Source organism: Gorilla gorilla, chromosome 14, assembly GCF_029281585.2.
Source record: "Gorilla gorilla gorilla isolate KB3781 chromosome 14, NHGRI_mGorGor1-v2.1_pri, whole genome shotgun sequence".
NCBI classification, from domain to species: Eukaryota; Metazoa; Chordata; class Mammalia; order Primates; family Hominidae; genus Gorilla; species Gorilla gorilla.
The window spans coordinates 62,370,364-62,396,527 of NC_073238.2; the positions used below are offsets into that span (position 1 = coordinate 62,370,364).

General features: G+C 38.0%; 1 protein-coding gene across 7 annotated transcripts in view; it reads right to left on the reverse strand.

The window, feature by feature from the left end:
• Positions 1 to 26,164, reverse strand: part of SUCLA2 (succinate-CoA ligase ADP-forming subunit beta) — a 112,279-nt gene that overhangs the window by 38,470 nt on the left and 47,645 nt on the right. For 6 of the 7 annotated variants that reach the window (XM_019039649.3, XM_055359811.2, XM_019039650.3 and 3 more), the window contains 3 exons: positions 18,521 to 18,620; positions 18,180 to 18,342; positions 2,846 to 2,974 (listed from right to left, as the gene is read on the reverse strand). In XM_019039649.3, coding sequence (XP_018895194.1) covers positions 2,846 to 2,974; positions 18,180 to 18,342; positions 18,521 to 18,620 — 392 coding nt within the window. Of the gene's footprint in view, positions 1 to 2,845; positions 2,975 to 18,179; positions 18,343 to 18,520; positions 18,621 to 21,154; positions 21,331 to 24,466; positions 24,559 to 26,164 lie in introns of those variants that run through there. The other variant, XM_055359809.2, reaches the window with a different exon arrangement.

Sequence of the window (26,164 nt, forward strand, 5' to 3'; positions counted from 1 at the left end):
CTTCACGTAACTACCTAATAAATCAAATCCATGCCTTTTAAACATTTATATCATTCATTTGCCAAAATTAATTTGCTTTATTCTCCATCAGAAACATTTATCTCCTTAAAACTTTGTGCCGGTCAAAATTCTTGCACTTGGCTAGGCACGGTGACTCACGCCTGTAATCCCAGCACTTTGGAAGGCCAAGGTGGGCAGATCATGAAGTTAGGAGTTTGAGACCAGCCTGGCCAACATGGTGAAACCCCATCTCTACTAAAAATACAAAAATTAGCTGGTCATGGTGGCGGGCGCCTGTAATCCCAGCTACCTGGGAAGCTGAGGCAGGGGAATCGCTTGAACCCAGGAGGCAGAGGTTTCAGTGAGCCAAGATCATGCCACTGCACTCCAGTCTGGACAACAGAGCAAGACTCCGTCTCAAAAAAAAAATAATTCTTGCACTTGCTGTACTTTAATACCATAAACTTATTCTGACATAGTTTTCTCATTAAGAAATGTTTAAGGAGAATGGTGTGAACCCGGGAGGCAGAGCTTGCAGTGAGCCAGGATCGCGCCACTGCACTCCAGCCTGGGCGACAGAGCGAGACTCTGTCTCAAAAAAAAAAACTAAAAATAAAAATAAATAATAAAAAAAAAGAAATGTTTAACTTCAAAGTCCAATATTCGAATTCTTCTTTTAAGGTGAGTCATTAGGCCAGGCGCGGCGGCTCACACCTGTAATCCCAGCACTTTGGGAGGCCCAGGCAGGCAGATCACTTGAGGTCAGGAGTTCTGGAGCAGCCTGCCAATATGGTGATACCCTGTCTCTACTAAAAATACCAAAAAAAAGTTAGCTGGGCATGGTGGTGCATGCCTGTAATCCTAGCTACTTGGGAGGCTGAGGTGGGAGGATTGCTTGAACCCAGGAGGCGGAGGTTGCAGTGAGCCAAGATTGCGCCACTGCACACTCCACCCTGGGCGACAGAGCAAGAATCTCCATCTCAAAAACAAACAAACGAAAAGATGAGTCACTTATTTTTATATCCAAAGCAAACAATTTAATTCAATAGCAGCATTACAAATACTACCAAGCAACTCTCACAGGCCTTAATATTAAACTCAATGGTGGCTTTTTTTTTTAGTGGGGGGAAGAATGGAGGGGAAGCAGCACACAAGGACAATAGAGAAAACCAGTAAAACTGTAGGCAAAATTTTATTGTGAACACATACAAATTGAAAGAATTGAAAGAAGGACCACAGCATTCATTGAATCCTTAAAATCATTCATAAACCACAGCTCTATTATGGAGATATATAAGACAGTGTCCCATCCATTCTATACAATTTACAGAAAATAAAGGGGACACAGGAATATTTTAAATGTTTAACCACTTAAACCATGGAGATATAAAATCCAGACTACGAAAAACAATGAATAATAATCACCTCAGTTTCTTCAACAACTAAACTGAAAGAAAAAAGATGACAGCAAAAAAGAGAAACCTGTAAGTTATAAAAGACCTATGAGACTTATCAGTCAACAACAATGAAGTGACCGGACGCGGTGGCTCACGCCTGTAATCTTAGCACTTCAGGAGGCCGATGAGGGCAGATCACCTGATGTCAGGAGTTCAAGACCAGCATGGCCAACATAGCATGTTTTGTTTACATATTTTGTGTAGTATCTACTAAAACAAAATACAAAAATTAGCCGGGCATGGTGACGTGCGCCTGTAGTCCCAGCTAGTCGGTAGGCTGAGGCAGGAGAATAGCTTGAACTCAGAAGGCAGAGGTTGGAGTGAGCCAAGGTGGCGACACTGCACTCCAGCCTAAGTAACAGAGCAAGACTCCATCTCAAAGAAAATAAATAAAATAACAATGAAGAACCTTATTTGGATGCTGACTCAAACAAATTGTAGATGAAAAATTGATTTGAAACAACTAGAGAAATTTGAATGACTAAGTGATGATACTAACAAATTATTGTTGGCTGGGCGCGCTGGCTCACGCCTATAATCCCAGCACTTTGGGAGGCCAAGGCGGGTGGATCACCTGAGGTCAGGAGTTCGAGACCAACCTGACCAACAAGGTGAAACTCCATCTCTACTAAAAACAAAAAAATTAGCCAGGCATGGTGGCAGGTGCCTGTAGTCCCAGCTACTTGGGAGGCTCAAACAGGAGAACTGCTTGATCCTGGGAGGCGGAGGTTGTGATGAGCCAAGATGGCGCCACTACACTCCAGCCTGGGTGACGGAGCAAGACTCCGTCTTAAAAAAAAAAAAAAAAAAGAAAGAAAAGAAAAGAAATTATTGTTAATTTTACTAGATAGGGTAATGGTATAGTGATTCTTTTTTTTTTTTTTTTGAGACGGAGTCTCACTCTGTTGCCCAGGCTGGAGTGCAGTGGCACAATCTCGGCTCACTGCAACCTCCACCTCCTGGGTTCAAGCGATTCTTCTGCCTCAGCCTCCCGAGTAGCTGGGTGGGACTACAGGCATGCACCACCATGCCCGGCTAATTTTTTTTGTATTTTTAGTAGAGACGGGGGTTTCACCATATTGGCCAGGCTGGTCTCGAACTCCTGACCTCATGATCCGCCCACTTTGGCCTCCCAAAGTGCTGGGATTACAGGCGTGAGCCACCGTGCCCGGCCAGTGACTCTTTTAAAACAATCCACATTGAAATATTTATAGAGATATGAAAAAGTTGTAAATAATTCCAAAATGAGCTATTTCAAACAAGTTATTAACTTGCCTGACACTCAAAATGTTTAAATAAGTTTTGACAATTACTTCAGTTGTACAGTTATCTTTAAGTATCATAATTCTCTAATCATAAGCTAGAAATTTTTCAGGAATACAACATACCTGGAGAGCTTGTTCCTTTTTGATGCCTTCTTCAATATCAATAGGTTCTTTAATTATTGCTTCAGGAGTCTCAGCAGCAACATCTTCAATGTTGACACCACCATGTGAACTTCCTATTAATACAGGACCCTGGCAAGGGAAGTAAACAACCAAAACTCTAGATTTATTTTAGACTCATCAATGAAACTTTAAAACCTACCCGTGCATAATATCAGATGTAAGCATCTATTACTCTCTACCCACATTTTAAAATTTTCTTGAGAATTTATCCTCACATCTCCAGCATAGTGCCCTCTTATAAATATTCAATTAAAGCAATGGACAAAAAAGTAAAAAAAGAAGAAAATAATGGCTTGCCTGCAAGGAAAATAGATTTAAAATATACACAAAAACTTACACCACAATAGCAACAACTTGGAACCAACCCAAATGCCCATCAATGATACATTGGATAAAGAAAATGCGGCACATATACCAAGGAATACTATGCAGCCATAAAAAAAGAATGTGTTCATGTCCTTTGCAGGGACATGGATGAAGCTGGAAACCATCATTCTCAACAAACTAACACGGGAACAGAAAACCAAACATCACATGTTCTCACTCATAAGTGGGAACTGAACGATGAGAACACATGGACACAGGGAGGGGAACATCACATACCAGGGCCTGTCAGGGGGTTGGGGCAAGGGGAGGGATAGCATTAGGAGAAATACTTAATGTAGATGACAGGTTGATGGGTGCAGCAAACCACCATGGCACATGTACAACTATGTAACAAGCCTGCACTTTCTGCACATGTATCCCAGAACTTAAAGTATAATTAAAAAAAAAAGAAAAAAAACTTAACACCAAATATGTAGTAAACATATGTATGTGAAATATAACCTATGCATTTTTCATAAAAACTGAGGGGACATTAAAAGTATTGCTTAAAGCATAAACACTAGAAAATCCTGAAAACAGATATTTGAAAGAAAAAGCCTAAGAAAAGGGAAAGTCTAAGCTCTAGCCCTACTGCAAGACAATAAAAAAGAAAGCTGGCCAGGCACACTGGCTCACACCTGTAATCACAGCACTTCCAGAGGCCAAGGCAGAAGGACTACTTGAGTTCAGGAGTCAAGACCAGCCTGGGCAACATAGTAAGACTCCATTTCTACAAAAAATACAAATAAATTAGCCAGGCATGGTGGCATGCCCCTTTAGTCCCAGCTACACAGCAGGCTGAAATGGGACGATGGCTTGAGACTGAGAGATCAAGGCTGCAGTGAGCTGTGATCACACCATGGCACTCCAGCATGGGGACAGAGAAAGACCCTGTCTCAAAAAAAAAGTAAAATAAAATAAATGAGAAAGCTAACTAGTTTGAAAGAATAGCTGTGGCTATTGTCATGAACAATATGAGAAGGTAAGGTATCAATACTAACAATTATTAACCTTTAAGGCCTTGAAAATCAATCAAGAAAAAATCATAAATTATCTAATAGATCTACTAATTTATGCATTAAACTAGAAATAATGTTAACATGAAAAAAAGAGAAACAGTAAAACTGCATTTAAAGATTATTTACTGACAGGAAACTACTGATCTGTAGTGGGTAATGTAGTGTATGTTTACATGTAGTGTTATGTATGAAAAAAATGATACAAAGCCCTAGGTCATTTTCTCAATTGTATTATTTTTTAACATAAAGTGCATTTCAATGTGCTCCATATTGACAGAAACAATAAAAGAGTGGGAAATAAAACATTAAAAGACTTTTATTATTTTAAATGCAACTATTTTCCAAATAAAATTTTTTTACAATGAACATACTACTCTTACATCCAGAAAAAAAAACAGGCATGAAAACTTTTTTTTTTTAATCAAAAGACTAATTCCACTTTTCTTTCTTTCTTTTTTTTGTTTTTTATATGGAGTGTCGTTCTGTCACCCAGGCTGGAGTGAAATGGTGCGATCTCAGCTCACTGCAACCTCCGCCCCCCAGGTTCAAGGGATTCTCTTGTCTCAGCCTCCCAAGTAGTTGGGATTACACGCATGCACCACCATGCCCAGCTAATTTTTGTATTTTTAGTAGAGACAGGGTTTTACCATCTTGGCCAAGCTGGTCTCAAACTCCTGACCTTAGGTGATTCGCCTCCCAAAGTGCTGGGATTATAGGCATGACCCACCGTGCCCAGCCTAATTCCACTTTTCTATCCTAGCACTTAGTGTTTCAGTAACATACTCATTTAAAGTATAAATTAAAGGAATAGTATTGCATTCATTACTGTTTAGAGAATGAAACAGTCCTTCAAATACTTAAAATAAGGCAATAACAAAAATTAAAAAGAAGAAGAATCTATCACTTTTTTAAGAGTGTTAAATTTTTATTTAGGAAAAAATGATTTTATACCATGTATTCGATTTCTGTATACATTTGTAACAAGGAATTCGGATGACTTTTGTCCCCAGGGTCTTGGAAGTAACTTCTAAACCCTCCCACCACATCTGATAGTTGATGCTACCAAGGAGCCTCATGGTGGGCCCCTAGACAGTTTACACTAAAGAGATGACTCAGGTGGGCAATGGCCATGCCAGAAAGATTGATAATGTGATTAGAGGTTTGGGGCTTTCAGTCAAATTGTATCAACCCACTCTGCATAGAAGAAATGGGCTAAGTCAACTGCACAGACAATGATTCAATCAGTGATACCCAGGCTGGGTGTGGTAGCTCACATCTGTAATCCTAGCACTTTGGGAAGCCAAGGCAGGAGGACTGCTTGAGTCCGGGAGTTCGAGACCAGCCTGGGCAACATAGTGAGAAACTGTCTCTACAAAAATTTAAAATTAAAAAAAAATTTTTGTTTAATGCCTACACCATAGAACCCCAGTGAAAACTCTGGACACCAAGGTCAGCAAGATGACAAAATAGGAAGCCCAAGACCTTGCTCCCTGACAAAAACACTGACTTTAGCAACAATACATGATCCTTCTATGACAATGACAGTAACCAATTAGGAAGTCACAGTACCCCAGGTAAGCTCAAAGCCAAGAACATCTGCAATGAAATCGGTAAGAAAAGCCATTTCATTTTATCCACATCAGCATCCTTCCCCCCACCACTCCAAACTAACATAGTTTGGGATTAAGAAGCTTCTCCATTGGGAGAGAAAGAGAAGAGTAGAACACATGTTCAACATTCCAGCTTCTTGGACGGCTGTCCAAGGGACTGTTTCCTGTCTCAACTGATATGGATGCTGATGGGGAACCAGCATACTCTGGATGCCTGTGGGGCATCGAGAACAAAGGAGAGTACACAGGCTCATGGCAGTACCAGAAAATGTGTAACATCCCAGACAGAAGTTGACACAGCTTGCTACAACTAAGAAAACACACCCAGCTCCTGATTTTTTAACAGGTTGAGTACCCCTCATCTGAAATGCTTAGGACCAGAAGATTTTGGATATCTTTGAATTTTGAAATATTTGCATTATACTTACCACTGGAGAATCCCAAATCTAAAAATCTGAATTCCAAAATGCTCCAATGAGCATTTCCTTTAAGTGTCATGTCAGTGCTCAAAAAGCTTAGGATTTTATAGCATTTTGGATTTCAGAATTTCAGATTTGGGATGCTCAACCTATATTTATACCACAAGAAACTAGAAAAAGAATAACTAAACCCAAAGTTGGCAAAAGGAAGAAAATCAAAGATTAGAGCAGAAATAAAAGAAACAAGGAACAGAAAGAAAAAAAAAAATCAACAAAACTGCATATTGGCTCATTGAAAAAGTGAATAAAATTCACAACCCTTTAACTATAAAATAGAAAAGACTGAAATAACAAAAATCAGAAGTGAAAGGAGACATTACAACTGTCACAGAAAAAGAGTCTGAGACTGCTATGAAAAATTATGTATCAACAAATTGAATAACCTAGAAGACATTGATAACTTACTAGAAACAATCTTCAAAATCATAAAGAAATAAAAAATATGAACAGCTCTATAACTAGTAATGATACTGAATCAGTAATCAAAAACTTCTAAGCAACAGGAAGCCTGGGACCAAATGGCTTCACTGGAAAATTCTATCAAACATTTAAAGAACTGAACCAATCTTTCCCAAGCTCTTTTTAAAAAATTGAAAAGGACGGAAAATTTCCATACTCACTCTATGAAGCCAGCATTACAATGATACCAAAATCAGAAGGTATTAAAAGAAAACTACAAGCTAATAGCTCTGAAAAAATAATGATGAAAACAAACTCAAAAAATACTAGCAAACTGAATTCAACAACACATTAAAGGGACTTTACATCATGATCAAGTGGGACTTAACTCCTAGAATACAAGGATGGTTCAACATACAAAAATTCAGTGTAATACATGCTATTAACAGAATGAAGGACAAAAACCACAATAATCTCAATTGATACATAAAAGGCATTTAACAAAATTGAATACCCTTTCACGATAAAAAATACTCAACAAAGACTGAAGGAAACAACCTCAATATAATAAAGGCCATATAAGAAAACTCATAGCCAACATCATACACAATAATGAGAAACTGAAAATCAATGTGCAAAAATCACAAGCATTCCTATACACAAATAATAGACAAACAAGAGTCAAATCATGAGTGAACTCCCATTCACAATTGCTACAAAGAGGATAAAATACCTAGAAATACAACTTACAAGAGATGTGAAGGACCTCTTCAAAGAGAACTACAAACCACTGCTCAAGAAAATAAGAAAGAACACAAACAAAGGGAAAAACACTCCATGCTCATAGATAGGAAGAATCAATATCACGAAAATGGCTGTACTGCCCAAAATAATTTATAGATTCAACGCTATCCCATCAAGCTACCAATGACTTTCTTCACAGAATTAGAAAAAAACTACTGTAAATTTCATATGGTACCAAAAAAGAGCCCATAAAGCCAAGACACTCCTAAGCAAACAGAACAAAGCTGGAGGCATCACACTACCTGACTTCAAGCTATACTACAAGGCTACAGTAAACAAAACAGGATGGCACTGGTACCAAAACAGATATATAGACCAGTGGAACAGAACAGAGGCCTCAGAAATAACGCCACACATCTACAACCATCTGATCTTTGACAAACCTGACAAAAACAAGCAATAAGAAAGGATTCCCTATTTAATAAATGGTGTTGGGAAAACTCGCTAGCCATATGCAGAAAACTGAAACTGGATCCCTTTCTAACACTTTATACAAAAATTAACTCAAGATGGATTAAAGACTTAAATGTAAGACCTAAAACCATAAAAACCCTAGAAGAAAACCTAGGCAATACCATTCAGGACATAAGCATAGGCAAGGACTTCATGACTAAAACACCAAAAGCAATGGCAGCAAAAGACATAATTGACAAATGGGATCTAATTAAACTAAAGAGCTTCTGGACAGCAAAAGAAACTATCAGCAGAGTGAACAGGCAACCTACAGAATGGGAGAAAATTTTTGCAATCTATACATCTGACAAAGGGCTAATATCCAGAATCTACAAGGAACTTAAACAAATTTACAAGAAAAAAACAAACAACCCCGTCAAAAAGTGGGAGAAGGATATGAACAGATACTTTTCAAAAGAAGACATTTATGCGGCCAAAAAACATATGAAAAACAGACACTTTTCAAAAGAAGACATTTATGCGGTCAAAAAACATATGAAAAAAAGCTTATCATCATTGGTCATTAGAGAAATGCAAATCAAAACCACAATGTGATAGCATCTCATGCCAGTTAGAATGGTGATCATTAAAAAGTCAGGAAACAACAGATGCTGGAGAGAATGTGGAGAAATAGGAATACTTTTACACTTTTGGTGGGAGTGTAAATTAGTTCCACCACTGTGGAGGACAGTGTGGTGATTCCTCAAGGATCTAGAACCAGAAATACAATTTGACCCAGCAATCCCATTACTGAGTATATACCCAAAGATTATAAATCATTCTACTATAAAGACACATGCACACGTATGTTTATTGTGGCATGATTCACAATAGCAAAGACTTGGAATCAACCCAAATGCACATAAATGATAGACGGGATAAAGAAAATGTGGCACATATACACCATGGAATACTATGCAGCCATAAAAAGATGAGTTCATATCTTTTGCAGGGACATGGATGAAGCTGGAAACCATCATTCTCAGCAAGCTAACACAGAAACAGAAAACCAAACACCGCATGTTCTCATCATAAGTGGGAGTTGAACAATGAGAACACATGGACACAGGGAGTGGAACATCACACACCGGGGCCTGTCGGGGGGTGGGGGGCTAGGGCAGAGATAGCATTAGGAGAAATACCTAATGTAGATGACAGGTTGATGGGTGCAGCAAACCACCATGGCACGTGTATACCTATGTAACAAACCTGCACATTCTGCACATGTATCCCAGAACTTAGAGTATAATAATAATAAAAATAAAAAAGAAAACTTACAGCCAACATCATACACAAAAATGAGAAGCTGAAAGCTTTTCCTCTAACATCAGAAACAAAGCAAGGATGCCCACTCTTGCCGCTTCTATTCAACACAGCACTAGCTGTCCTAGACACAGAAATCAGGTAAGAAAAATAAAAAGCATCCAAAGAGAAAAGGAAAGGTAAAATTCTGTGTATGCAGATGAGATGTTGTCATATGTAGAAATCCCAAAAGATTCTGCACACACACAAAAAAAACTCTTAGAATAAATCAGTTCAGCAAAGTTGCAGAATACAAAATCAACAAACAAAAATAAGTTGCCTTTTAATACAGTAACACTGAACAATGTGAAAAGGAAATTATGGAAATAATTCCAGTTAAAATCAAAGAGAATAAAATACTTAAGGATAGCCTAATCGAGGAGGCATAAGACTTATGAACCAAAAACTACAAAACACTGCTGAAGGGAATTAAAGAAGACACAAACAGGCAGGGCGCGGTGGCTCACGCCTGTAATCCCAGCACTTTGGGGGGCTGAGGCGGGCAGATCATGAGGTCAGGAGATTGAGACCATCCTGGCTAACACGGTGAAACCCCATCTCCACTAAAAATACAAAAATTAGCTGGGCGTGGTGGCGGGAGCCTGTAGTTCCAGCTACTCAGGAGTCTGAGGCAGGAGAATGGTGTGAACCCAGGAAATGCAGGTTGCAGTGAGCTGAGATCATGCCACTGCACTCCAGCCTGGGTGACAGAGCGAGACTCCATCTCAAAAAAAAAATAAAAAATAAAATAAAAATAAAAAGACACAAACAAATGGAAAGACATCTTGTGATCACAGATTGGAAGACTTAATATTGTTAAACTGTGCATACTACCCTAAGCAATCTACAGATTCAATGTAATCTCTATCAAAATCCCAATGGCTTTTTTTTATAAAAATAGAAAAATACACTAAAATGCATACATAATCTCAAAGGACCCGGAACAGTCAAAACAATCTTGAGGAAAAAAAAAGAAACTAGAGGCCTCACACTTCTTTTAAAATATATTACAAGGTTACAGTTATCAAAACAGCATGATAATGCATAAAAAAACAGACATATAGACCAATGGAATAGAACAGAAAACCCAGAAATAATCCCTCAGGTATATGATTAAATGATCTTCAACATGGTGCAAAAGCTACACAAGAGGACAAAAAGAACAGTCTCTTCAACAAACGGTGCTAGAAAAATTGGATATCCACATGCAAAAGAATGAAGTTAGACCCTTACCAATACTACTATATGCAAAAATTTACTCAAAATAGATTAAAGACCTAAACATAAAACCTGAAACTATAAAACTCATAGAAGAAAACAGGGAGAAAAAAGTTTATGACATTGGATTTAGCAATGATTTCTTAAACATGATACCAAAGGCACAGGCAGAAAAAAAGCAAAAATTGACAAATGGAACTCTATCAAACTTAAAAACTTCACAGCAAAGGAAATAATCAACAAAGTAAAAAGCCAATCTACAAAATGAGAGAAAATATTTGCAATCCATATATCTGGTTAAAAGCTGAAATTCAGAATATGTAAGATCTTTTACAACTCAATAACCAAAAAAATAAAAAATAAAAAACCCAAACAAAAAAATTTAAAGATGGGCAAAGGACTTAAATAGACATTTCTCCAAAGCAGATCTGCAAATGGCCTGTAAGCATATGAAAAGATACTCAGTATCACTAATCACGGGGGAAATGCAAATAAAAACCACAGTGAAATATAATCTCACACCCTTTAGGATGGCCACTACCAAAAAAACAGAAAATGAATGTTGGCGAGGATGCAGAAAAATTGGAAGCTTTGTCTGCTGTTAGTTGGAATATAAAACGATACGGCTCAGCTAGGTGCAGTGGGCTCATGCCTGTATTCCCAGCACTTTGGGAAGCCAAAGCAGGCAGAACACCTGAAGTCAGGAGTTCAAGACCAGCTGGCCAACATAGTGAAACCCTGTCTCTACTAAAAATACAAAAACTAGCCGGGCATGGTGGTGCACGCTTGTAGTCCCAGCTACTCAGAAAGCTGAGGCAGAAGAATCACTTGAACCCAGGAGGCGGAGGTTGTGAGCCGAGATTGCACCACTGCACTCCAGCCTGGGCAACAGAACGAGACTCCATCTCAAAAAAATACAAAAATAAAAAAATTAGCAGGGTGTGGTGGTGGGTGCCTGTAATTCCAGCTACTCAGGAGGCTGAGGGAGGAGAATCACTTGATCCCGGGAGACTGGGGTTGCAGTGAGCCAAGACTGCACTACTGCACTCCAGCCTGGGAGACATAGCGAGACTCTGTCTCAAAAAAATAATTAATTAAATAAAACGGTACAGCTGCTATGGAAAACATTATAGAAGCTTCTCAAAAAAATTAAAAATAGAATTACCATACGATCCAGTAATCCCACTTCTAGGTATACATCCAAAAGAAATGAAAACAGGATCTCAAAGAAATATTTGAACATCTATGTTCACTGTAGCATTACTGACAATAGCCAAGAGATGAAAGCAATCTGAATGTCCATCAAAAGATGAATGGATAAAGAAAATGCAGTATATACATAAAATGGAATAGTACTCAGCCATAAATAAGGAAACTTTGTCATACGCTACATCATGAATAAACCTTGAGGACATTATGCTGAGATAAACCAGTTACAAAAAGACAACTACTTCAGGTATCTAAAATACTCAAACTTTTAGAAACACAAAGTAGAATGGTGATTACCAGGAGCTGGAGGGAAGTGGGAGAGGGAAAAGGGAGCTGTTCAATGAATAGTTTTAATTTTGTAAGACAAAAAAGTTCTAGAAAAATTAAAGAAAAGAAAAAAAAGATTTGGATATCTGTTCTGCAGATGTTGCACAAAATGTGCACAAATTGTTTTACGCTGTTCCTTTTACCAAAAGAGAAATTAACATTCTCCTTCCTTCCTCTCTCCCTCCTTCCTTCCTTCCTTCTTTCTTTCTGAGAATGCACTATTATACTGCATACTCAAAATGGGTAAGGTAAATTTTTTGTTATATTGCTGACAATCTAAAAAAAAAATCTCTGAACACCAAAAGCTTGGGGGCTTTGGGTTGGCAATATTCTGCATACTGCCACACATTAAGATGCTAGCAAGACAAAACATTCCTGAGAACAGTGGAAACTTCGTGTTTGGGAACCCTCCCAGACCTTGTTGGCTGGTTATGATTTTTATATCCTTTGGCTATAATAAAACTGTAATCCTAAGTTTAACATTTTCCTGAGCTCTCTGAGTCATTCTAAGGAATTAACCCTCAAATTTGTAGCTAGCTAGTCAGAAATGAGGGTAACCTGGGGACCACCAAAATTGAGGCTGGTGTCTAAAGTAAGGGCAATCATGTGCAGGACTATGCTCTTAGCCTCTGAAGTTTAGCTAAACTATGGGCACTTAGTATTAGAACTCCTTTCAACATAAAAAAAATTTTTTTTAAGTAAAAGAATTCAGAGCCTTCTGAGGCTAAAGAAGAGAACATTAGCAAGTCTAAGTAAAGAGAAATGTTTGAAATGATGGTTTAATTTTCAGTTCCTCTATAAATTTCAAATGAAAGGGTATTCTTCGTTTTCTCTCTAGCAAGGCAGTGCATAATTATTAGCTTTTACAAAGATCTAAAGAGCAGGAAAAAATTCTGAAGAAGAGGCGGTTCAGTTTTAGTCATGCCACTGAAATAGAATATAGACAAATTAAATCTACAGATAACCATAAAATATAATTTTATTCAACAGGAGAGGTACAGACCAACAAATCTTTAAAATATTCTAACATTTTAGTTTAGTTTTCTTTTCCCTTTTTTTTTTTTAAGACGGAGTCTCACTCTGTCGCCCAGGCTGGAGTGCAGTGGTGCGATCTCGGCTCACTGCAAGCTCCGCCTCCCGGGTTCACGCCATTCTCCTGCCTCAGCCTCCGGAGTAGCTGGGACTACAGGCGCCTGCCTCCACGCCCGGCTAATTTTTTGTATTTTTAGTAGAGACAGGGTTTCACCGTGTTAGCCAGGATGGTCTCGATCTCCTGACCTTGTGATCCGCCCGCCTCGGCCTCCCAAAGTGCTGGGATTACAGGTGTTGAGCCACCGCACCCAGCCTCTTTTCATTTTAGTTTTACTCTCTTTTTATACCAACTGGTAAAAGAAATGAAAAGCCACAGAAGGCAACACGAGGAGAAAAGTTAATATTAAATTCTCACTAAAGTAAAAATTAAGTCAACAATTGGTTATAAGTTAGAAAAAAAAGGAAATAATAATACATAGAAGAAAGTGGAGTCTCTATTTGTCTTAATTCCACAACCAATGAGAAAGAAACCAACTTACATGGGTAAACGTTAAACAATGACTATAGTTCCACATTTAGTCAACACTGTAGAATGAATAGCTATTTCATGTTCAAACGACTTGGCTTCACTTTTAAATCTTAGCAATAAACTTTCAAAACAATTTCATTTCAAGCAAGTAGCTGAAATTTCAAATATATTAATAATTCTACTTTTCACTTTTTTTTTTTTTTTATTTTGACACAGTCTCACTCTGTCACCCAGGCTGGAATGCAGTGGTGCAATCTCGGCTCACTGCAAGCTCCGCCTCCTGAGTTCATGCCATTCTCCTGCCTCAGCCTCCCAAGTAGCTGGGACTACAGGCGCCCCCCACCACGCCCGGCTAATTTTTTGTTTTTTTGTATTTTTAGTAGAGACAGTGTTTCACTGTGTTAGCCAGGATGGTCTCGATCTCCTGACCTCATGATCCGCCCGCCTCAGCCTCCCAAAGTGCCGGGATTACAGGTGTCAGCCACCACGCCCAGCCCTACTTTTCACTTTCTTAACCTAAATTCTTCTTCTCTTGTTGGTATTTTTTAAAATTTGCCTTAAAATAGGCTTAAATGTAAAAGGCTTAAATGAGAAAGCAGCCATATAATATAATAAAGATCTGTAGCGGGGCATCGTGGCATGCACCTGTAATCCCAGCTACTTGGGAGGCTGAGGCAGGGGAATCACTTGAACTTGGGAGGCGGAGGTTGCAGTGAGCAGAGATGGCACCACTGCACTCCAGCCTGGACGACAGAGCAAGACTCTCAAAAAAATTAAAAATAAAAATAAAAAATAAAGATGTGTATTTAAAAAAAATTATACGAAGTAAAACTAGAATTCTTAAGCACATTTTATAACTATTTCAGGTAAAGTCAAAAATTGACACAGGAAAATATCCCACTCATTTGCAGAAGACTGCAGTTGTTTTACCAGAAAAATAAAGTAGTAAATGGGATTTATTAAATAGACTTGACTCAGACCAAAAGTACCCAACAGGCACTAGGCAAATGTTAAGAAATCTAATTTAACAAAGGTATCACACAGAGAGTAGGTACTTGAATTCATTTTCTGGCACGCCAACCCCATAGAAGTTACCTCCCGGAATCAGGATGTGAAAGGTACTAAAGACCAGTAGAACCTATGATACATCTCCTAAAAACAAGTCAGTAATAAAAGTAATTGTTTTCTGTTTTGTTCTAGTTTTGCTTTGCTTATTCTTTTTTTTTTTTTCTTCAACTTTTAAGTTGAGGGGTACATGTCCAGGATGTGTAGGTTTGTTACATAGGTAAACATGTGCCATGGTGGTGCGCTGTACAGATCATCCCATCATCCAGGTATTAAGCCCAACATTCACTAGCTATTCTTTCTGATGCTCTCCCTCCCTCCACCCCCACCCCGACAGGCCCCAGTGTGTGTTGATCCCCACCTTGTGTCCATGTGTTCTCATCATTCAGTTCCCACTTATAAGTGAAAACACACGGTGTTTGGTTTTCTGCTCCTGCATTAGTTTGCTGAGGATGATGGCTTCCAACTCCATCCATATCCCTGCAAGGACATAATCTCATTCCTTTTTTATGGCTGCAGAGTATTCCATGGTGTATATGTACCACATTTTCTTATCCAGTCTATCATCGGTGGATGTTTAGGTTGATTCCATGTCTTTGCTATTGTGAACAGTGCTGCAGTGAACATAGCGATGCATGTATCTTTATAACAGAATGATTTATATTCTTTTGGGTATATACCCAGTAGTGCGATTGCTGGGTCAAATAGTATCTCTGCCTCTAGGTCTTTGAGGAATTGCCACACTGTCTTCCACAATGGTTGAACTAATTTACACTCCCGTCAACACTGTAAAGGCATTCCTTTTTCTGCAAAACCTTGCCAGCATCTGTTGTTTTTTGACTTTTTAATGATAGCCACCCGAGTGGCATGAGATGGTATCTCATTGTGGTTTTGATTTGCTTTTCTCTAAAGATCAGTGGTGAGCTTTTTAATCACATGTGTGTTGGCCATATGTATAATTTTTTTTTTTTTTTTTGAAACGGATTCTTACTCTGTCGCCCAGACTGGAGTGCAGTAGCACAACCCCGGCTCACCGCAACCTCCACCTCCCAGATTCAAGCCATTCTCCTGCCTCAGCCTCCCAAGTAGCTGGGATTACAGGAACTCACCACCATGCCCAACTAATTTTTTTATTTTTAGTAGAGACAGGGTTTCACCATGTTGGCCATGCTGGTCTCAAACTCCTCACCTCAGGTAATTTGTCCACCTCGGCCTCCCAAAATGCTGGGATTACAGGCGTGAGCCACCACACCCAGCCTGTGTCTTCTTTTGAGAAGTGTCTGTTCATGTACTTTGCCCCCTTTTTAATGGGGTTGTTTGCTTTTTTTCTTGAAAATTTGTTTTAAGTTTCTCATAAACTTTGGATATTAGACCTTTGTCGGAAGGATAGATTGCAAAAATCTACTCCCATTCTGCAGGTTGTGTGTTCACTATGATGATAGTTTCCTTTGCTGTGCAGAAGCTCCAAAATTAGATCCCATTTGTCAATTTTTGCTTTTGTTGCAATTGCTTTTGGCGTTTTCATCATGAAATCTTTGCCCGCGCCTATGTCTTGAATGAATGGTATTACCTAGATTTCCTTCTAGAGTTTTTATAGTTTTGAGTTTTACATTTACGTCTTTAATCCATCTTGAGTTAACTTTTGTATATGGTGTAGGGAAGGGGTTCAGTTTCAATTTTCTGCATGGCTAGCCTGTTCTCCCAGCACCATTTATTAAATAGGAAATCCTTTCCCCATTTTAACAAAAGCAATTTCTAATGATTAGTTAATTCCCATGCATGGGACATTAACTCAATCACAAGTGCTCTTTGTAGTTTAAATAGGTGACTAATTTTTGTTGTTCAACAAAGATCTGTCCACAGGGATTCCCAAAAACATGGCTATACCCCAAAAAGTAACACCAACCAACTCTACATTGGTCTAATGTGATAATATCAAAGAATTTATAATGTCTTCGGTCAAACAGTTTTACTGGTACTACAGTATTTTTAACCTGAATTATAACCATGTATTATTATTAACCAAGTATTAAAATAAAAACATTTTATCCTCAACAAGACCTAAATAGTTGTCAGGAAATTCAAGTTCTTAAGATGAACTCAAATTTGATCCTTTTCCCAAATGCCTTAACATATCTTTAATAATACATATTCAGTATCCTACCTTTACTACAATAAAGATGAATTACTATGGATAGAACTCCTATCTCAATTCATCCAGGTATTTATACCTTGTTTCTGGCTACTATAACAAAAAGTAAAAACATAACTAACAAAATGACAGATGCTGATATATAATGTCAATGAAAAGAAAAATAAAATGTAGTGAAAATAAGTGAATGTGTAAAAATATAATTTATGTAAATTTTGGGTAATATATGAGGTTACTATCATGGGATTTTTAAAATAACTTACAAACTAAATTCTATCACATAGAATATCACTTAAGAATAAAACAATGCTTCTTAATTTTATATTCTGAGTGGATTTTTACTACCATCTAGTGTTATATCTTTAGAAATACTTCCTTATAAAAATTAAAAGTTGCAAAACACATATCATTCAAACATTAATAGATTTAATTGTAAATAAGAAAAATCACAATACAGAAAGTTGCTATTTTTTAAAAAGCTGTTCTACATAAGAAAATTATTTTCATGACTCTTAAAATTTTTGTTACTCTAAATTCTACACAATTAATGTTCTACATGAAATCCGTACTGGGGCTTTCAAATATATACCCAGTTGCTTCAAAAAACAAGCTAGTTAACACACAGATTCAGCTTGTAAAACCTAATAACCTCGAAAAACAGATAATTCTAGTATAAAATGATTATCAATGCTCTCTTCCAACCACCAGGTCTATAAAGGGATTTTCTCTTCACCAGAAACTTTATGTTCAACATTTTAGGTTCCATAAAGAGAGGAGAGCTGTGCTAATGTAATACTCCTTAAAACCATATTGTTTGCTACTTAATGTCATCCCTCAATTTACCAAATATTGAATCATATAGTGAAACAAACCCGAAACTATTAAAAAAAAAAAACAAACCCAAGAAGTTGAGAAAACAGAAGATGAGGCAATGGATACACATTCTTCTAGTGGGTTCAGCAACTTTCTCTTTCATTAGAATATTTTACTATGCTAGATATAATTTTCTCAATCTGGAGATGATCCAGAGATGATTTAAGCTGCTTTTAGTGAATTAACAGTTTGAGAATCCCATGAAATTTATTACAGCAGAATTTTTCCTATAATTTTAATATCATGATATTATATATCAAATTTTATGGCATTAAAGAAGCTGTTTTTTAAATGACATAAATATCATGCTCATGACATACAAACAGATTATAGTTTGTACTTTTAAAATCTTTCCCACATAAATAGAAACAATAATGGACTTTTGAAATTGAATGTCATAAATTTATCCTGTATGTATCATGTCTACAATTACTCACTTGAAATGACCTTTCCATTGTTATTGCAAAGTAGTATTCTCTCCTGGGATATTTTCGCTCACAGACCAATACTTGATTGCATATTCTGCCCTTTTCTCCCGTTTGCTTGGTAAACAATTTTTTCCCAATCATTTGTGAAGAAACAGCTTTTGCTTCTTCTGGACTAAAATAAGAAAAAGAACTCAAATTTTTCTTTCCTCCAGTTGAGAAAAAGCAAATCCACATAATAGCCAAAATTTTATCTCATCTAATATTTAAATTTCAGTATTTTCATCAATTCAATAAGTAATCTTTAATCAGTCTTTAACAAGGATGATTTTTCCTTAAAAAATATGACTTACGAGAAAACTATCTTCACTCCTCCTTTGAGGCCACTTTCAAATGTTCCTTTTCCTCTACCACCAGCTAAAACCTGTGCCTTTATCACAACATCTTTTGAACCTAGAAGAAAAACACTTCTATTAAATATGAAGCATGGAGCAGCATGCCAGACATAGTATTTTAACATACATATTGACAGGTGTTATTAAATCAAGCCTAATTTATTCACAATGTCCAAAAATGAGGCATTCTATTTATGTAGATTTTCTAGATTAGAACACTAAAATAATCACTGTCTAAGACCCACAATTTTCAAAATTCATCACTTACATTAAACCATTTCTTTTTTTTTTTTTGAAACAGAGTCTCTCTCTGTCGCCCAGGCTGGAGTGCAGTGGCGCGATCTCGGCTCACTGTAAGCTCCGCCTCCCAGGTTCACGCCATTATCCTGCCTCAGCCTCCCGAGTAGCTGGGACTACAGGCGCCCGCCACCATGGCTGGCTAATTTTTTTTGTATTTTTAGTAGACACGGGGTTTCACCATGTTAGCCAGGATGGTCTCGATCTCCTGACCTCATGATCTGCCCGCCTCGGCCTCCCAAAGTGCTGGGATTATAGGCGTGAGCCAGTGCTGGGATTACAGGCATGAGCCACCGCACCTGGCCACATTAAACCATTTCTTAAAGTAAACTGAAAATAATTTAACCATTCCTTGACACTTTGGAAACTGTCATCTAGAACTTTGGAAAGTATCAAAAGTACAAAATTGAATTTCATGTCTTCCTAACACTTCCCTCCCTCTCTATTCACATGTAAACTTGCTGTCCTGAGAACATTTGAGTTATATACGCTATAGCAGGAATATGTCATGATTTGGGGGATATTACCATTACCAGTATTGATACTGATTTATACTGTCCCACTAAGAGAAAGTTCTATTAAAATACATTATTGAGCAGTACTGCATGAGTAGTACTATCAGGAGTTATTAAGGTATCTGTATCAAAAGATTTCAGAATTCTATGCTTGCAAAGCTTATGCATATTTTTAAATAAATGGACTGAATTTTTCTTCTTTAACAGGTAGACTGATTACTATTTATCCCTTTTCCTCTCCTTTCTAATTTGCTGTGGAAAACCAGCAAACTGGCTGTTTAGCCTAGATAGTACTCATCATTCACGATCAAGAGTAAATGGGCCGGGTGCGGTGGCTCACTCCTGTAGTCCCAGCCCTTTGAGAGGCTGAAGCAGGCGGGTCACATGAGGCCAGGAGTTCGAGACCAGACTAGCCAACATGGTGAAATCTCATCTCTATTAAAAATACAAAAATTAGCCAGGCATGGTGGTACATGTCTGTAATCCCAGCTACTTGGGAGGTTGAGGCACAAGAATCACTTGAATCCGGGAGGCGGAGGTTGCAATGGGCCAAGATTGTGCCACTGCACTCCAGCCTGGAGGACAGAGCAAGGCTGTCTCAAAAGAGTAAATGCTCTGGGTGATGGGTATCCTAAATGCCCTGAATTGATCATTACACACTCTATGCATGTAACAAAATATAACATGTACCACAAAAATATTATGTATCAGTTAAAAAAAAAGAGTAATACCTCTTAGAAAGGCATTCTCTGTGTACCAGACAGGCAGAATTTCAGAGCCTCCTTATTTTGCCTCTCATAGCATTTTGCCCATACTGGCAGGGTGGCACCAACTATACATTATGGCAAAATAATTAACCTTTGAGATCAGGGCTAAAGGTCTCATTGTATTCATTATATCCCAAGCACAAGGAAGTCTCTGGGATATAACAACTACTCCGTAAACATGGATTTGAACAGACTGAAGTAGAGTCCTCTACAACTAGGATGTCACTCCACGATGCATTTATCAAGCAGAATGAGAGGAAGCTCCCACCTAATCAGATGAACCAACCAAATCAATGAGGTAGGAAATGGAGTTTGAAACCAAACAAAAACACCTAAAGTTTACACATTAACAATTATTTTAAAAGAACATTTAGAAAATTACTGATGTAAGCCTTCACCACTAATACATGCTATTTAAACCAGATGATGACCCTATGCGTAGTCAGCCAAGAGAGTGTTTAAAAAATTTGTCTTTCTCAAACCCCACTTCCATTCAGCCAGGAAATCATACTGGTTCTATCTTCAAATTTATCCAGAATCTTCACCATTCCTCATCACCTGCAGTTTAGACTCTGATCCCAACCACCACTATCTCTTAACTATATGACCTTTGTCCCCCACAGAATATTCTCAAGGCAGCAGCCAAAGCAGGCACACCATTCCTCTACTTCAAACCTTGCACTGAATGCCAGTCTCACTCAGTTAAATGCCAAAGTGCTTACAATGGCCTAGAAGACCTTATAATACCCTCTATACCCTATAATACCCTCTACCCTTTTTATCTCCTAGGCCCTCCTTGTTGCTCACTCTGTTCCAACTGCACTAATCCCCTCACTATTCCTGGGCATGTTCCTGCCTTCAGGACTTGGCTCTAATGCACCCTCTGCCTAGAATACTCTCCACCAGGTGTCCATGTGGGAAAAGCCCCCGATCCTTCAAGTTTCTCTTTAAATCTCATGTTGCCCATGAAGCTTACCCTACTAACCTGCCCACCTGTGACCAATCCCCCTTACCTACTACACTTCTTTCCGCCATAGAATTCATCATCTTCGTACATATGTAATTCTCTTACATATATCATTTGTTGTTTTGCTTCCCCATCAGAAAAGAGGCCCAGGAGGGCAGAATCTTTGTTGTATTCATAGATGTTAACAAGCGTCTGGGAGAGTTCCTAGCACATAATATTTTGCTGAATGTTGAAAAAAAGGAACATTTAAAAATATGAACAGAATTCTTATAAATCTAGATTTTTCACTGCTCTTACAAAAACTCCCAATGGGAAAAACTGGCTGCACAGTACTACAACTAGAGCTGATTAGAAAAAGTATCTTGTTTAGATAAGACAAACCCTTTTCAATTACCCTGTCTCTACTATTCACAAATGTATCACAACTAATATTAGGTAACGAATAGAAACAACTTAGAAATTTCCTTAAAACCAACAATAACATTCTTATTGAGAATACTACAGGTAGTCTCTGAACCGTGGCAAATTAGAGAGTTTGTGCCCAAACAGAAGGGAGCAGCCACTATTTATTCCACCTGTTTCTGTTTACCTGTCCAGTCCTGATTTTCCAGCACTTTAAATATTTGTTTATATCCAAAGAAAAAATATTTGTTTATATCCGAAGAAGAGAACTACAATGCAAACAGTGCAAATGTAATGTAAAAAACGGTCATAGTTACACTGTGCTTTACTGAGCTAAATTCAATCATTCCTATTCATTAAACTGGGAACTTAACACACTGACCTATTAAGTAAGAGTAATGAAGCTCTATTTTTTCAAAAACACTTTGCAAGACAGAAGGTTCTTCTCTTCCCCGCAAAGTGTCAATTTCCTTTCTTTAGGCATATAAAGTCTTTAAGGGCAAAAGATGATTCTTCGAAAGTTTCTTCTAAAAAAAAAAAGCCCTTCACAACGAAAGCGAAAAAAAAAAAAAAATTTTTTTCATTAAATACAGTCTCATCAACTATCAAGAAAAGAAGAAAGATTAGAAGAGAAATCTGAGGACAACTGGTCGAAACAAACATTTTATTCAATTCCATTAATTCACTCAACAGGTTCATCTACATACCAGACACTGTGCTAGCATTGTAGATACAACAGTGAGTGAGACCTCTCCTGCCCTCATAGAACCTGCAGTCTTATTACATTTGGCACTGCTCTAGTCAGACAAGATCTTTTTTGGATCCCAAGACTGTCTCTCTAAAACACAATCACTATCCCACCTACCTTTAGTCACTCACAAACATTTTAAGCATTCCTTGTATACAGGTATCTAACTAATAAATATTTAAAAGAAAGAAAGAAGGTAAAGTCCTATTATATGCCATTAGAAATCTCCCTCCAGGCTGACATTCATTAATCAGCACCCTTTACATGTATCTATTCAACCAGATAGGGATTCCACGTTAAATATACTAGAAGCCAAACTATCTTTCTATAGTCAATAGGGAAATTATAAAAATTCTGCCAAATCTGTGCCCAGGCGCAGTGGCTCACGCCTGTAGTCCCAGCACTTTGGGAAGCCAAGGGTGGGTGGATGGCTTGAGCCCCAGAGTTTGAGACCAGCCTGGGCAACATGGTGAAACCCCATCTCAAGAAAAAATACAAAAATTAGCCATGCATGGTGGAGCACACCTATAGTCCCAGCTACTCAGCAGGCTGAGACGGAAGAAGTGGCTTGAGCCCAGGAGGTTGAAGCTGCAATGAGCCATGATCACACCACTGCACTCCAGCCTGGGTGACAGAAGAAGACACTGCCTCAGAAACAAAACAACAAACATTCTGCCAAATCCTTACTAAAATCATATTTCCTTGAACTATGAACTGTTAGAGATAATTTGCTCTCAGAACTGACCCCAAATAATATCTACTACATTTATCTGTGCTAATAACCATCCCTTTGATAATCTATTCCAGAAACTTCATGATCTTCAAGCTCACCAACCTTCATTTTGGGGACTCATATAGTCTTTTAAAATATTAGAATTAGATTTCTTTCTAACCATTCCTCCATTCCTAACCTCAATTATTCACAACAGGTAAAACTTGCCTCCAGGACAATGCCTCTCAACTTTTTTCACATCATCACACAAACAGAAAATGATGGACATCGTAGGAAATACTGGATAAAGAGGCTCAGTGGCCCCAAACCCCGTGCTAACTCAACTTCTCCTGCCACCACAGGACTGGGAAGAAACAATAGTTTGGCACATCTGTAAAGCATTTATGTTCTATTATATCACTTGTTGAGCAAAGCGCTGAGTTAAGAGTTTTTATGAAGGTCGGGCGTGGTGGCTCAGGCCTGTAATCCCAGCACTTTGGGAGGCTGAGGCAGGTGGATCACCTGAGGTCGGGAGTTCAAGACCAGCCTGACCAACATGGAGAAACCCTGTCTCTACTAAAAATACAAAATTAGCCGGGGTGGTGGCACATGCCTGTAATCCCAGCTACTCAGGAGGCTGAGGCAGGAGAACTGCTTGAACCCAGGAGGCGGAGGTTGCTTGAACCCAGGAGGCGGAGGTTGCAGTGAGCTGAGATGGCGCCATTGCACTCCAGCCTGGGCAACAAGAGCGAAACTCCATCTCAAAAAAAAAGAGTTTTTATGAAATGAAAATTAGCATTTTATGAATTTTGCAGAAAGTCAAAAAACAAAAATCACCCTGAAGTAATGAAAAATCAGCATTGGGAATTGCTAGCTACATGAACAAAACCAAGTGTATTTCTAAGGCCCCTCATTCTACACCTTGTGCAACTAGATCCCATAATCGTTATCTTTTGTTATCAATGACTCACTAAAAACACAAAATTGGGCTGGGCGCGGTGGCTCACGCCTATAATCCCAGCACTTTGGGAGGCCTAGGCGGGTGGATCACAAGGTCAGGGGTTCGAGACCAGCCTGACCAACATGGTGAAACCCCGTCTCTACTAAAAATACAAAAATTAGCTGGGCATGGTGGCGGGCACCTTTAATCCCAGCTACTCAGGAGGCTGAGGCAGGAGAATTGCTTGAACCTGGGAGACGGAGGTTGCAGTGAGCCGAGATCACGCCACTGCACTCCAGCCTGGGTGACAGAGTGAGACTCTGTCTCAAAAAAAAAAAAAAAAAAAACACAAAATTGTCCTCCATATTTTCATAGAAGTTTCTAAATTTATCTTTTAAAAACTAGCATTTCTGCTCCTCTAGATTTAAATTTCCTTGTTAATTATTAGTCTCCATCCCACACTATAATCATCATTTGCAATATTCTTTGACAAAAAACACACTTTCTAAATGAACAAGGTATCTGTTCCAAGGGGCTCAAAATCAGAGCTGCCTACCTGCTTCTTATTACTTGTGAGTTCTGGTCCCAGAGAACTTGCCAGAAATACTCATAGTTACAGTTTATCCTGCACATATTATTTCTTTCTTCTGTACCTAAGAATCATTAAGTTTTTATAAGGCATAATCAAAACAGATTGGCATCTGAATTAATCCTATTCATTTTATGAAAAAGTTTCTATGCAAATTTTTTTTCTGACAAAACAATGGAATTTCACTAAATGAGAAAATATACGGAAAACTAAAGAAACCAATTATAATAATCAAAAAATAGACACAGTGGCATGTGCCTGTAGTTCCAGCTACTCAGAGGCCTAAGTAGGAGGATCACTTGAGCCCAGGAGTTTCAGACTAGCCTGGGCAACATAGTGACCCTATCTCTAAAAAAAATTTTTTTTTGGAATTTTAAAATCTGGAAACAAGGGGAAAACCATTTTTACCGACGTAATTATATATAAATCAGGTCCCATTAACATTAACCATGCAGAAGTTCCAATTATAGGTCACCATTAATTAACAAACATTTCACCACAATCAGTATGAACTTATACAAAGCTTTTGCTTAATAAAAAGTTTGCTTGTAATCTGATTTAAAATAATTCTTTCTGATTAACAACAATAAAAACAACAAAACTATAAATGAAAAATCATGCTTCCAAGTCAAGGAAATCATGGCCATCTCATTCAAAAACATAGCTTATATGACAGTTTTCTGAACTTGTATATATCCTTAATTTTGAAAGAAAAATCCATTCTAGATACAAATAAGTACTACACAAGATGAATACTTTCAAAATTTCAAACACTTTGAAAATGCTCCTTATCTTTCTTAAAAAATATAAAAGCAAAGCATTCACCAAATCATATTTAAAGCCTATTAATTACATGTACATAGAAGAGAGATTATTTATGCTAATCTACGTAAAATTGGTGGGATTTAAAATACTGCTAAAAAGAAACTGCAGTGTATAGCTAGTACATCAGCTCATTATTTTCATGCTAAATCTTTAAAAATGTAAGCTTATTTTCTGAAATCAAAAATTATTTTTTGATTAAGAGATTAATTCAAATTGACAAAAGCTATTAAGGCTTCTGTTATCAATAAAGGAATCTGCTAATAAACATGGGCAACTATTAAATTCATTTAATATTTATTCATTTAGTATTTATTGATTACCTAAGTGTCAGGCATTCTTCTAAGATTTTGGGATATATCAGTGAACAAATAAGAAAAAGAAACTCGGGCTGTACGTGGTGGCTCACACCTGTAATCCCAGCACTTTGGGAGGCCGAGGCGGGAAGATCAAGAGGTCAGGAGTTCGAGACCAGCCTGGCCAACATAGTGAAAACCCGTCTCTACTAAAAATACAAAAAAATTAGCCGGACATGGTGGTGGTGCTTGTAATACCCAGTACTCGGGAAGCTGAGGCAGGAGAATCCCTTGAACCCGGGAAGCGGAGGTTGCAGTGAGCCAGGATTGCACCATTGCACTCCAACCTGGGCAATAAGAATGAAACTCCGTCTCAAAAAAAGAAAAGAAAAGAAAAAGAAACTCTGCTCTCAAGGAGTTTACATTCTAGCACTCTACTTTTTGTTCCCCTTTGGTTCCATATTTTTCATGACAAAAAAATGGAGGGGGAAGCATGGACCTCTCCTTATAAGCACATAAACAGCTAAGATTTTCCTTCACCATTTCC